Raw genomic sequence first — 12,754 nt, forward strand, 5'->3', positions numbered from 1 at the left:
AGCTAAGGAAAGCATGAGTCGGACTGCTGCCTCGTAGTGAACCCAGCGTTTAAGGCAGTGAACGCATTCCGGTACCCAGCTCCAGGGCTTATGAGTTCTTTTAGGGGGTGGAGTAACCTGGCGGCGCTTCTGGCTTCTGAACGCTGAGGGGCGTTGTATTCTCGCTGCGTTCGGACCTGGCACTCACTGTCCCATTGCGCTCAGCTTCTCCCCTGTAGTACTCACGTGTGAAGTTTTTTGGCAACTTTTTCGAGAGAAATGCCCAAATTTAAGGCGGCCCGTGGGACCAAAGATCGGGAAAAACATGCGCCCCTGGAGGAACAGATCTTGGCTGCGGACACAGTGCGGGCGGGGGTCCGGAAAAAGCGGAGGGGCGGTGGGACCCGAGAAGAGGAGGAATTTGTGGGCCCTCAACTAACCCGACGGATTTTGCAACAAGCGCGGCAGCAGCAAGAGGAGCTGGAAACAGAGCATGGGACTAGCGACAGGCTCGCGGCTCCAAGGGAGCGCACCACGCGGCTAGGTGAGTGGGGGGAGCGGTGCGAGGAAGGGAGTTCTTTTGGGGGGAACGAACGACCTATGATGACCGGCAAGAGAATATCTTGGAAACAAAAAGTGAATCTCTATTATACTCTTACAAAGGTTCTGGAATAGGAAATCGAGCCCTGGAATGAATTTCGGATGGTCAGAGCCCCGCCACGCCCATTCGTAGTTTTAGACAATACTAGGCTAGGCACCAGCGATGTTAAACCAACCCAAGTTCTTGTAAGTAGTTAGACATTTATTTCGTAAATATGTCTGGGGTGTCTACAGTGTGCTTCTGCACTATGAGAGGAGTTTGGATCCAGAAATGAACAAGAATAAACCCGGTTGGCAGGACCCAAGAGTCTATGAGAGAGAGAGAATTGATTAGGACCAGAAATGAATAACATAGTCTTGGATATCAAAGAGGGCTTTCCAGACTATGTGACCCTTTAGCTGAGACCTGAAAAACTACTGAGAGTTAGCTAGGGCTAAGACATCACACTTGTGCTTTACTACCACCACCTTACCACTCAGAGTCTTCTTTGCTGGCTCTTGGGATGTCCTCGGACTTCTCTGGTGCTGTCATCATGCTTCATGATTTTAATACCATCTATTTGGTGACTACGCCCAACTTTATATCCCAGCCCTGATCTCTTTCAGAAAACTCAAATTCAATGTTATATCAAACTTGGCAACTCCTATTGGAGGTCTAATTGTTGTTGTTAAGTGCCATCGAGTCAGTTCCAACCCATAGCAACCCCTGTATAGGGTTTCCAAGGAGCAGTTGGTGGGTTTGAGCCGTCAACCTTGCAGCTAGCAGTCCAGTGCTAATACTACAGCACCACACCAGATCTAACAGTGAATCTCAAATTTAACATGTCCCAAACCCAAATCCTGGCCTTCCTCCCACTGTTTTCCTCATCTCAGTTTATAGCATGATATCCTTCCCATTGTTCAAGACAGAAACCTTGGCCCCTTCTCTCTCTTTCATTCCACACCCCATCTGTTGAGAAATCATATTGATTCAGAATACATCTAAATTCAGACCATTTCTCACCACCTTGAAACACCACCCTGTTTCAAGTCACCGTGGTCTTCTCAACTGGTTGACTGCAGTATCCTCCAAATTATTAATTTGGTATGTTTGTTCCTTGCCTGTTTCCCCAACTAAAATGTAAGCTTTACAAGGACACAAAATGTGTTGCTCTTGTTCTCTGATCTATTCCCAGCACCCAGAAGAACATTACCTCACAAAGAGCAATTTTTGCTGAATGGGTGGTGAGATTAGGTAGGAATCACATCTACAGAAGACTTGGAGGCCATGCCTGGGAGCCCTGGCAGTGCTTTAGGATAAACACTGCAATGCCAGCAGTTCAAACTCACCAGCCACTTGCTGCTCCTCGGGAGAGAGATGAGGCCTTATCCTGTAAAGATTTATGGCCTTGGAAACCCTATACAGTATCTTTATGAATTGGAATCAACTCTGGCAGTGGATTTTAAAGGCAGTGGGAAGCTATGGGAGAGGGTGTTGCTTACAGGCCTGATTGAAAAATCAGATGTATATTTCTAGAAGGTTACTCTGTCTGCACAGTGTGGCTAGTGAGTTGGAGGGAAGCAAGATTGACAGTATAGCTATCAGTTAGGACTTGAATTTAATCCAGGCAGGAGATGATACTGGTCTAGGCTTACATAACGCTGTAGAGGATTTGAGAGAGAGCCTGTGAGTTAGAATAGAAAACGAAACTAAACCAAACTCACTGCTGTTGAGTAAATTCCAACTCATAATGACCCTATACAGGATTTCAGTGACTGGACATCTTCACAGGAGCAAAAAGCCTCACCTTTCTCCTGCAGAGTAGCTGATGGATTTGAACTGTCAACCTTGCAGTTAGCAGTCCAGTGCTTATTTTATAGCACCACACCAGCCAGCTGTAGCCTTCCAAAAATCAGCTATTCAAATTGGCTTGGTAATTGAAATCTGAACTTCACTGCCTGACCTTCAAGACGATTTTTAACACTGTCGGATAAGTACTGGACGCTAACTGCAAGGTAGATGGTTCAAACCCACCAACCGCTCTTTGGACACCCTATACAGGACTGCTGTGGGTCAAACTGACTCAGAGACACATAACAACGATATATACCATGGGATATAATTATGTTCTATCATGTGTATTCAGTAGTGGTGAGGAACACTACAATCTAGATCAGTCTACTTGCTTTAGGCAGCTTACTTGAGTTTTCTGTGTTTCCGTGTCCCCATCTGAAACTGGGGATAATAATAGTACCTACTCTTTAGGGTTAAGGAGCTCTGGTAGCATAGTGGTTACGAATCGGGCTGCTAATCTCATGGTCAGCAGTTCAAAACTACCAGCTGTTTCGCGGGAGAAAGATGACGCTTTCTGCTCCCGTAAAGAGTTATAGCCTCGGAAACCCTGTAACAGCGTTGCTATGAGTCAGAACCCACTCCACGGCACATAACAACAACAACAACACTTTAGGGTTACAAGGATGAGCTGGTTAACACATATAACATGTATGTAGAACAGTTTAGAACAGTCCTGCTATGTAACAAAGTATTTGTATTAACCATTATTTATTATTACTGCATCATTATTTCATATGTGTACATTTGTTTCTCAAGCAAGATTGCAGGCCTGCACTAGAAATGTATTAAAGTGAAATGAACTCTGAATCCCTCATCCAGCCCTTACCATGCTCATCCACCTTTTCTACCCTCTTCTTGGTCCAGGAGTGCCACACGATGGATCAGATGATGATGAGGAGTGGCCCACCCTGGAGAAGGCTGCCACGATGACTGGGGTGGGCCACCAGGCAGAGGTGGTGGTGGATGCTGAGGATGAGCGTGCAATTGAAATATTCATGAATAAGAACCCTCCTGCAAGGTAGGGCTGGCCTGGCCTGGGATCTGGACTTGTGGCTAATATACGCTGACAGACTTTTTTTGTGGTTTTTTTTTTTTAAAGAAATACATCCAAAATACTCTTTTATTATATTTTTTTGTTGTTGTGTTTTTTTTGTTTGTTTGTTTGTTTAAAGAAGTACAGCCAGAATACTCTTTATTTTTTGTTTGTTTGGATGTACATAAAAACACTCAGAAATATATAATCATTTAAACAACCAAAGGGGACATTTTTCAAATCTGCCTTCTGGCCACCAACACAAAGTGTTTCTCTTTCCATGAGTCTAGAGTCTTCAGCTGCTCTGTCTCTCCATGTCCTCCTCATCTCTGTCTCCATCTCTGGTGTCGCTGCTTCTCTAAATAGGGTCCCACATTCTGCTTGTGATCTTCTACCTTGATGGTCTTAGAGTCCTCTATTCCTGGAATGAAAGATTTAACTACTCCTCCCTTTCTGTTAGAAAACTTCTACCTCTATAGTTGTGACTATCACAATTAAATAAATAGTGAATAATTAAATCAGTTATTCACTATTGAATCATAAGAATTCTATTCACATTTCCTTTCACCAGACCCATTTAGACAAGATGAAAACTATTCGGTGGGGATTCTATCTTCCCCTGCTCACTCTAAAATTAAACTCCCTCTTAAAAAAATAAGCCAGTCACTTGGTGCCTTTATAGTGCCCCATTTTAGGGAGCCAATGTCTGAGTTGCCCGTCCCTGTCCACCCTCTGGCAGACTTTTGATTCCCTACCTCTTTGGAAAGGGGCTGAGCATTGCTAAGTTTTCAGGGACCACCTTAGCAAACCTGAGCTATCCTCTAAGGACTATTCTGAGTGGCAGTGGTTGAACTTGGAATCCATACTCCCCCTCTGTCCACTTATTTTAGAACTATCCCAATTTGCTGGACAAACATCTGCAGGGTTTTTGTTTGTTTGTTTCTGGGGAGATCCGTCCTATTGCATTTGATGCTGGGATACTATTATATTATCTTAGTGGTTAGTTTATTTTCATACCCTGAACATCATTTCATCCAGCAGTTTTCAACCTTGATAGGCATTTTGTTGTGGAAGCTGTCCTGTGCAATGCAGGATTTTCAGCAGTATCCTTGACCTCTACCCAATAGCAACCTTCCCCCAGTTGTGGTAATCAAAAATGTCCCTTGAGGTGGGCAAAATTACCCCTGGTTGAGAATCACTGGTTCATTCCCGTCTCTAACCTGAGGTTCTGGTGGCACAGCAGTAAAGTACTTACTTGACTGCTAACTGAAAGATGAATAGTTTGAACTTACCTGCTACTTTGCAGGTAAAAGCTGTGGCAGTCCAGTTCTGTAAGACTGCAGCCTTGGAAAGCTCACCAGGCACTTCCGCTCTGTCCTACAGGGTCGCTGTGAGTTGAAATCAGCTTGACAGCATTGGGTTTGAGTTTGAGTTTTACAGTAAATGCAGGGAGTGCTGAGGGTGCAACAATTAAGCACACAGCTCCTAACCGAAACTCATTGACTGGCTCCACAGGAAAAAGACCTGACACTCTGCTTTTGTCCAGGTTACAGCCAAGTGAGGGGTTAGTGGTGATGGAAAAGTTACATTAAAGTAGCAGCTGCCAGGGCTGCTTCTGTATAGCCACACATCTAGTGCAATTGGATTCCTTGGTTGGGACGTTTAGGTTCATGGTTTCATAAGACATCCCAGTTAGTTGGCCTAAGGACATGTTCTACTTATATCTTAGGGAAGCAAAACCAGTAAAGATACAGAGAGGTTTATATCAAAGAATTCACTCACAGTTTAGAGACAGGCAGGTTCCAAGTCTGTGGGTCAGATGTCAGACAGCTGGCTTCTGACTGCAGAGGAGAATGAATCCAAGACCACAGGTTGGATTCACAAGACAGATGCAGGATCCATACCCAGCAAAAGGCAAGCCAGCTTTGCCTGAGAGTGTCTTATATATTGAAAGCAGGCCACACCCCTAGGAAGAGTCTTTTCATTTGATTGGCAGCTCACAGCAGACATCACCACAAGGGGTTATTACGTCTTAACTGCTAAGCCACTGAGAATCCTGGCCCAATCAAATTGACACAAAACCCATATTATCACACACCCCTAGTTCATTGCGTAGTACCTGGGGTCTTTAAAGGATGCAAGCACACATCAAAGGCACACTTGCTCTCTGTTCACTTGGAGCAGCAGAGGAAGGAGGAGAGTCAGGACTAGGAGGAGGATATACAACGTGTGGCTGGTTGGCTTTGTGAACAACTGCTTTCTTTGCCGTGAGACCAGAAGAACTGCGTGGTGCCCAGCCACCATTACTGAACATTTTCATCCAAGTTTCCATAGGAGAATCCTGATCAAAAAGTGGAAAATACAGGTCAGAATTTCAAATTCTTACAGATGCTAGACTTTTTTGGAGCCAAAGAGGGTGGATGAAATCACTGAAGGTCTTTTAAGAACTATTGATAGGGAATCAAATTGACAACTTGAAAGATTAGATAACTACCTAAGGGGACAGTAAGTTGAAAGAACAAAAACAGATTACAGCCAAGAACACCCTAATAGGAAGTTTTTCTCTGTCACATGGGGTCACTGAGTTGGGAGTCAACTCAGTGGGCCCCCAACAAGAATGACCTGCAGGCATTTAGGCTGCCTGAGGTCCACCCATGGATGCTAGCCCTGGGATGGGGGGAGTCTAGGATGTGGACCCTCAGCAGAATGACACTGAGCCGCTGAAATGGGTTTCACCAAGACTGTGTAGTTGGTCTTATGTGCTTGCAACAGGAGAGAGTCTCCGAGGTTCTCACTGAGCAGTGTAGAATTTCTACTTCAGAGACAATTCTGACAAGAAGGCTTCCCCACCTTCCTATAAAGACAAGCAGAAAGCAGACTCTGATCCCCATGGACTCGGCAGTCAGAGGCCATTTTGTTTGGGGGCACATTAGAGTGTATGAAGGATCTGACCCTTAGAACCTAAAAGACCCAGAGTTTGAAATTCCCCCTCCACTTGACCTTGGGTGTGTTTGAACCGCTTGAATTTCTGTTCCCCTGTGTATATAAGGGCCATAATCCACCGGCTTGCTGTGATATTATCTGAAAGTCCCCAAATGCCTAGCATTCAATGCTGTTGTTGTTAGATGCTGTCGAATGGGTTCCAACTCATAGCCTGTGTAGGATTTCTGAGGCTGTAAATCTTTACAGGAACAGAAAGCCTCAGCTTTCTCCCTCGGAATGGCTGGAGGGTTTGATCTGTTAACCTGTAATTAGCAGTCCAGTGCCTATCCTACAGCACCACCAGGCCCTCAGAAAACAGGAGCACTTTTAAATATATTTCAGCAGCCTCTGGGACACCATTGTACCAGAGCCCACTGTAATAATTCTGAATTATTACAATAAGATTGATTGTTTAATGTACTCTGTTTAAGAAGGCTAAGAGGAATATGATCTATTTTAGTAGTGTTTCCCAAACAAATTAAAATAGAGAAAAGTTTGTGGCATAGCCTCTCTCTCGTGAGCGTACCTACTTAGAAAATCTTGGTAAAAAAGCTGTGTCTGCCATTCTAGAGGAGTCCCAGCGAGGATTTGTCATGGGAGAGATTGAAAGCATTTGATGAATGTATTTGAAATAGGCAACACTTCTTACATACTTGTAATGTACTAATAGTTCCAAGGTAATGTACATGTATTGACTTGTTTGATCCTTCTGTTAGCTCTGAGAGGCCAGTACCTTTATTACTAGTTGTTATCAAGTTGTTTCTGAATCATGGTGAACCTGTGTGGGTCAGAACTGAGCTACTCCCTGAGGTTCTCCATGGCTGCTTTTTCAGAAATAGAGTGCCAGGACTTTCTTCCAAGATGCCTCTGGGTGAACTCAAGCCCTCAACTTTCTGCTTAGTAGCCTTGTGTGTTAACCATGTGTTAACCACATGGGGGCTCTAGGACTGTTATTATTATCCCTGCTTTATAGATGAGGAATCTAAGATATTGAGAGGGAAAGTAAAATGCTTATAATCACATAAGGAAGAGCCAGGATTTGAATCCCAACTGTCTGACTTCAGAGTCTATATTCTCACCTTCCACAGTACTGCCACCTTTGTCCTGAGATCAATGATTTTTCAGTCCTTTGTGGTCAGTAGTGATTGTGTGGCTGGTGGGTGGACCTATAGGGGCAGGGGCCTCACGTCCCAGTGAGAGAGTGGGGTGTCTAGAGCTTCTAGACTGGCGACAGCATCCTCTTCCCCTTCTCTTCCCTCTGCACCTCCCCAATTCCTAGGCGTACCCTGGCCGATATCATCATGGAGAAGCTGACTGAGAAGCAGACAGAGGTTGAGACGGCCATGTCAGAGGTGTCAGGCCCCCCTATGCCCCAGCTGGACCCAAGGGTCATAGCGGTCTATAAAGGAGTCCGGGAGGTAAGAGCCAAGAGCAGAGCCATGATGGGATATACCCTTGCAGGGGCTGCAGGCTCCCACTCAAGGCTTTGGGTGCCTGCATCTCTCATGCCGAATACAGCGTGGTGGCAGAGAACAGAAGAGAGTCAGAGAGCTCTGGATTCAGATTCCTGTTCTGCCACTTAGTGACTGATTGACCTTGGGCAAGTGACATAACTCTCTAATCTCACTTTCCTCATCTATAAAATGAGGCTCATTATAGCAACTTCTTGGACAGTTGTGAGGACTGAAAAAAATATCTGGAAAGTACTCAGACAAGTATCTGGTACACAACAAACACTCTACGAGTACATTCATGATGGTGATGAATACCTTGCTCACGTAGGTGTTGTCGAAGTACCGCAGTGGGAAACTGCCCAAGGCTTTTAAGGTCATCCCTGCACTTGCCAACTGGGAGCAGATCCTCTATATCACGGAGCCTGAGTCCTGGAGTGCAGCCTCCATGTACCAAGCCACCAGGTAAAGCAGATGGGACCGAGGGTAGAGGTGGATCTATGGGAGAGGGCTGTTTTGTTTTGGGGGCCAGACTCTGGTGGGAGCTCTCCTGGAATGAGAATCTGGTGGAGAGGCTTATCACTTCTTGACTATCCCCTTGGAATGGCAGTGTTCTCAGTAGTCTGGCTTCCTGGACATGCTCAGGTCCCTCCTGGCCAGCAGGAACGGAGGATCCAAGTGGGAAGAGGAGGGCAAGTACCTGACTTGCCATCACTTCGGGGGGAGCTCTGGCTCTCTTGCATAGGTGGACAGTGTCCACTCAATTTTAGAGCATCTCATTCTTCCAACTTCATCTCTCTCATCTGACCTGGAGGTTACATGCACCACACCGCTAGCTGATTTTGTATCTTACTTCAAAGCCCCTTGCTTATACTGTGATACTGAAAGGAGAGGCCCCAGATCATCATGTGACCTGGAACCTCCCTCCACCCACCCCGAAACTAGGATTTTCACCTCTAACCTCAAGGAGCGCATGGCCCAGCGCTTCTTCAACCTTGTCCTGCTTCCCCGAGTGAGAGATGACATTGCCGAATACAAACGACTAAACTTCCACATCTACTCGGCACTCAAGAAGGCCTTTTTCAAGCCTGGAGCCTGGTTTAAAGGTGAGAGCTCAGGGGAGAAGGGGAGGGTCTAAAGTGCCTACCACTGGAAGCAGAAAACTTGGAAATGGTTATCTCTAGGGCCAAGTTCCAGTGACTACCCTGGAGTTGTGGTAGTGTGGGATGGGTTCCTTCCTTACTGAGCTCAGAATGACTGCTCCTCTGTCCCTCCCCAGGGATACTGATCCCACTGTGTGAGTCTGGTACCTGTACCCTTCGGGAAGCCATCATCGTGGGCAGCGTCATCACCAAGTGCTCCATCCCTGTGTTGCATGCCAGGTAGCATTGAGGGGGCAAGGTGGGTGTGGGAGAGGTGCGATCCATAGACATCACCAGGACATGGAGATGAGTAGCAGGAAGAGGACTGGCACTGAGTTTAACCCAGTGGGTGGGGTTATTCCCCACTAGAATAGGAGTTCCATGAAAACTGGTACATAGCAGGTCCTCAGGAAACACAGAAGAATAGGTTAGGGGGAGATGTTTGAACATATTTTAGCTGCATATGGAAACAAGAGGTCTGAGCTAGAGGCGGATAATGAATTTCTTCTTGGCTTCCCTCTTTTTATCAGGTACTCTGTGCTGTCCCTCTCTTAGGAATGCATTCTTACCCAGTAGAAATGGTAACTGAAGTCAGGGGAATATGAGGTAGATTAGCAGGAGGCCTAAGCCAGCATCCTTAAGAATACTACAAAGAAGGGTCATATTCAAAGGGCCTGGAGAGAGAGGAAAATGTGGAACATTTAAAAAAAACAAAACAAAAAAAAACAGGCTTAGTGGTCAGCTAGAGACTGGTGGAGCCCCAAGACTCTGACCCTTGGTCACCCTTCAGGTCTGGACTAGAACTCACCCTCATTGATTCAGTTTTCAACCTAATAATGGGTCTGTGTGGGGAATAGTAATATTAGTGAGGTGCACACACCTTAGAATCCACCAGCCATTTGCGATCCAAACGGCAGCATTTTGTCAGGGACAAAGTTCAGAAGGGAAACAGGAGGAGGAGGAATGGAAACAGGAAACACAGGGGAGAAGTGGGAGAAGTGATGGTGAGGGGATTGTAGTCAATGAAATTAAGTAAAATATGGATGAATTACTGAAAGTAAAACGGACGATCTCTGTAAACCTTCACCCAATTCATAGCAAAAAATGTAAAAAGAAAGAAACAGTCGGGGCCAGAAGGGACGATGGAAAGCACAGTGAAGTAGAGCCCTTCTCACATTTCCCTGTGACTGAGCCCATCTCCCCGCCCTCTCCCCTCAGCGCGGCCATGATGAAAATTGCTGAAATGGAATACAGTGGTGCCAACAGCATCTTTCTGCGATTGCTGCTGGACAAGAAGTACGCACTGCCCTACCGGGTGCTAGATGCCGTGGTCTTCCACTTCCTGGGGTTCCGGACCGAGAAGCGCAAACTGCCTGTGCTCTGGCATCAGTGCCTCCTGACCTTGGTGCAGCGCTACAAAGCAGACCTGTCCACCGAGCAGAAAGAGGCTCTCCTGGGATTGCTCCGACTGCAGTCCCATCCTCAGATAACCCCTGAGATCAGGCGTGAGCTGCAGAGTGCAGTCCCCCGAGATGTGGAAGGTGTCTCCACCTCTAGGAAGTGAGGCAGCAGACACCTGTCTTCAGGGTCACACAAGCACTGTGACTCCTCAGTACTAGACAGGGAGGGCTGGGGGGCTGGCTGACTACCCATTCCATTCTAGACCCTGGTCCCTTCTCCATTCTGAAACCTGACTTGATTCCATGATCTGCTTCTCCCCACCCCTAGCAGGAGCCTCTGTGTCTAATATCTTGTGAATAAAAGCAAAACCAAGCATTTATTGAACCTCTGTTCTTTGGTGTCATTAATGGATTTCTTCCTGGTTTCACTCCTTAGTAGGTACTTTTCCCTGTCCCTCACTTAGGAATGTACCCTCACCCAGTGTACACAACCACCACCCACTGCCATCAAGTGATTCCCACACACAGTGATCCTATAGGATAGAGTAGAAATCTCACCATCCTGGCTTCTAAGGATGATTCTGGGCTGGCTATATTTTCAAAACAAGATTTGTTTGTTGCTCTGGCAGTTAATGGTACTTTCAATATTCTCCGACAACATAACTCAAAATGCATAATTCTATGGTCTTCCTCATTCATTGTCCAACTTTCACATGCCTATGATGCCACTGAAAATACCATGGTTTGGGTCAGGCATACCTAAGACCTCAAATTAACATCTTTGCTCTTTAACACTTTAAAGAAGTTTTGTGCATAAAACTCTAAAGTTTGTTTCTCCCAGGTAACGCGTACTCTGTTAGCCCCAGAGGGTGTATTCTCTGCCTTCCCCTAACAGGTTTCATTGAAATAGCAGTAACCAGAAGATTTTTCAAAAGATGATCAGGTCACAGGGTTAAATGAGAAATCTCTTTTCCAGGAGAATAGAGATACAGGGACAAGAAAGGCCAAAAATGAAAAGTCTAGCTCCTGAATGATTAGACATAATCTAACCCCATCAAGGGTTCTGGGTGATTAAAGTTGTTGATCAAGAGCTGGTCACACTTGGATCCAATGCCTGTTTTCATATAGCACATAAACTAAGAATTTTCCTTTTTATAGGGTTAGGGAAAACAGCATATTTTGTTACAAATGAAATTCCAATTCCAATGTCATTTTATTGTCAAGGGAACACAAGGCCTCTATGCATTGGTCTATGGCTACTTTTATGAGGGATTGGCAGGGTAGAATACAATTGTGCTATGGCCCTTACTTGGTACTAAAGGTATCTGGCCTAACCCAATATTTGGGAACAATGTGATCATAAATACATTTCACCTTTATGTGCTATTTCATCCTTAAGAAACACTAGATGAGGAAAAAAACCAACTAGGTGGATGGATAAAACCACCCAGATGAAGAAAACTGACTTAAGAGTCCACAAAACACTTCCAATGAGCCAGCCACCTCAGTCCCCTTGTGAGCCACACCCATCTACATCAGCTGCTGTCCTTATTTAATTCTACTTCACAGTAGCTCACAAGCTTCAGATCATTTTCAAGATGTTGTTACTGTTAAGTGCTGTCGAGTCAGTTCTGACTCATAGTGACCCTATATAGGGTTTCCAAGTAGCAGCTGGTGAGTTTGAACTGCCAACCTTGTGGTTCAAACCGACCTTGCGGTCCAGTGCTTTATTCCACAGCAGGACTCCCTTTTCAAGCTAGAAGGCTATATTTATTGCAGTATGTGTGCTTCTTAACCAGCTAATATAAAACTATGGTATCCTCTATTTGTCTCATTTAAAAAATTGTTGTTTAAAAATCACAGAAGTTTTTGAATACTGTTCACCAGTCCCATTGTTCTTGGGTGATTTTTGCCGAGTGCTGATGTTTAGCAACATTCATGTTACATTATAGCAGAATGGGCTTTAGGTGAGACAGACCATATGGCCTGCGAAACTGAAAATATTTACAATTTGGCTCTTTGTAGAAAATGCTTGCCAACGTCTGCTTTAGGACTACTGACTACAGCTCGCCTTACATTTGATATATCCTAGAAATAGGCTTTTACCCACAAAACCAGCCAATCCAAGAAGCCATGTCCACTTTATTCAGAATCAATATTTATTGAAATAATCATGATAGTCCTGGGCTACCAGCCTACACCTTGTGGCCATAAGAAAGACCTGTGTAAATAGGGCTTGCCTCCTCTCCAGGCAGGGGGCTCATCCTCCATGCAGAGGGCCAAAGGGAGAGGAGGGCATGGCCCCACCCCAGGCTTTAGCAGCTCCTTGGCCA

At 45.4% G+C, this 12,754-nt stretch overlaps 1 protein-coding gene across 1 annotated transcript; it reads left to right on the plus strand.

Annotated features, from left to right (window-relative positions):
- Nucleotides 1–258: 258 nt before the first annotated feature.
- Nucleotides 259–10,587, plus strand: BYSL (bystin-like). The gene is made up of 8 exons (XM_006860453.1): nucleotides 259–523; nucleotides 878–886; nucleotides 3,281–3,431; nucleotides 7,708–7,846; nucleotides 8,211–8,344; nucleotides 8,825–8,985; nucleotides 9,159–9,261; nucleotides 10,240–10,587. The coding sequence occupies exons 1-8, from the start codon at nucleotides 259–261 to the stop codon at nucleotides 10,583–10,585; spliced, it is 1,308 nt and encodes a 435-aa protein (XP_006860515.1). The 3' UTR covers nucleotides 10,586–10,587.
- Nucleotides 10,588–12,754: the final 2,167 nt, after the last annotated feature.

Source organism: Chrysochloris asiatica, unplaced genomic scaffold (genome assembly GCF_000296735.1).
Source record: "Chrysochloris asiatica unplaced genomic scaffold, ChrAsi1.0 scaffold00038, whole genome shotgun sequence".
Classification (NCBI taxonomy): domain Eukaryota; kingdom Metazoa; phylum Chordata; class Mammalia; order Afrosoricida; family Chrysochloridae; genus Chrysochloris; species Chrysochloris asiatica.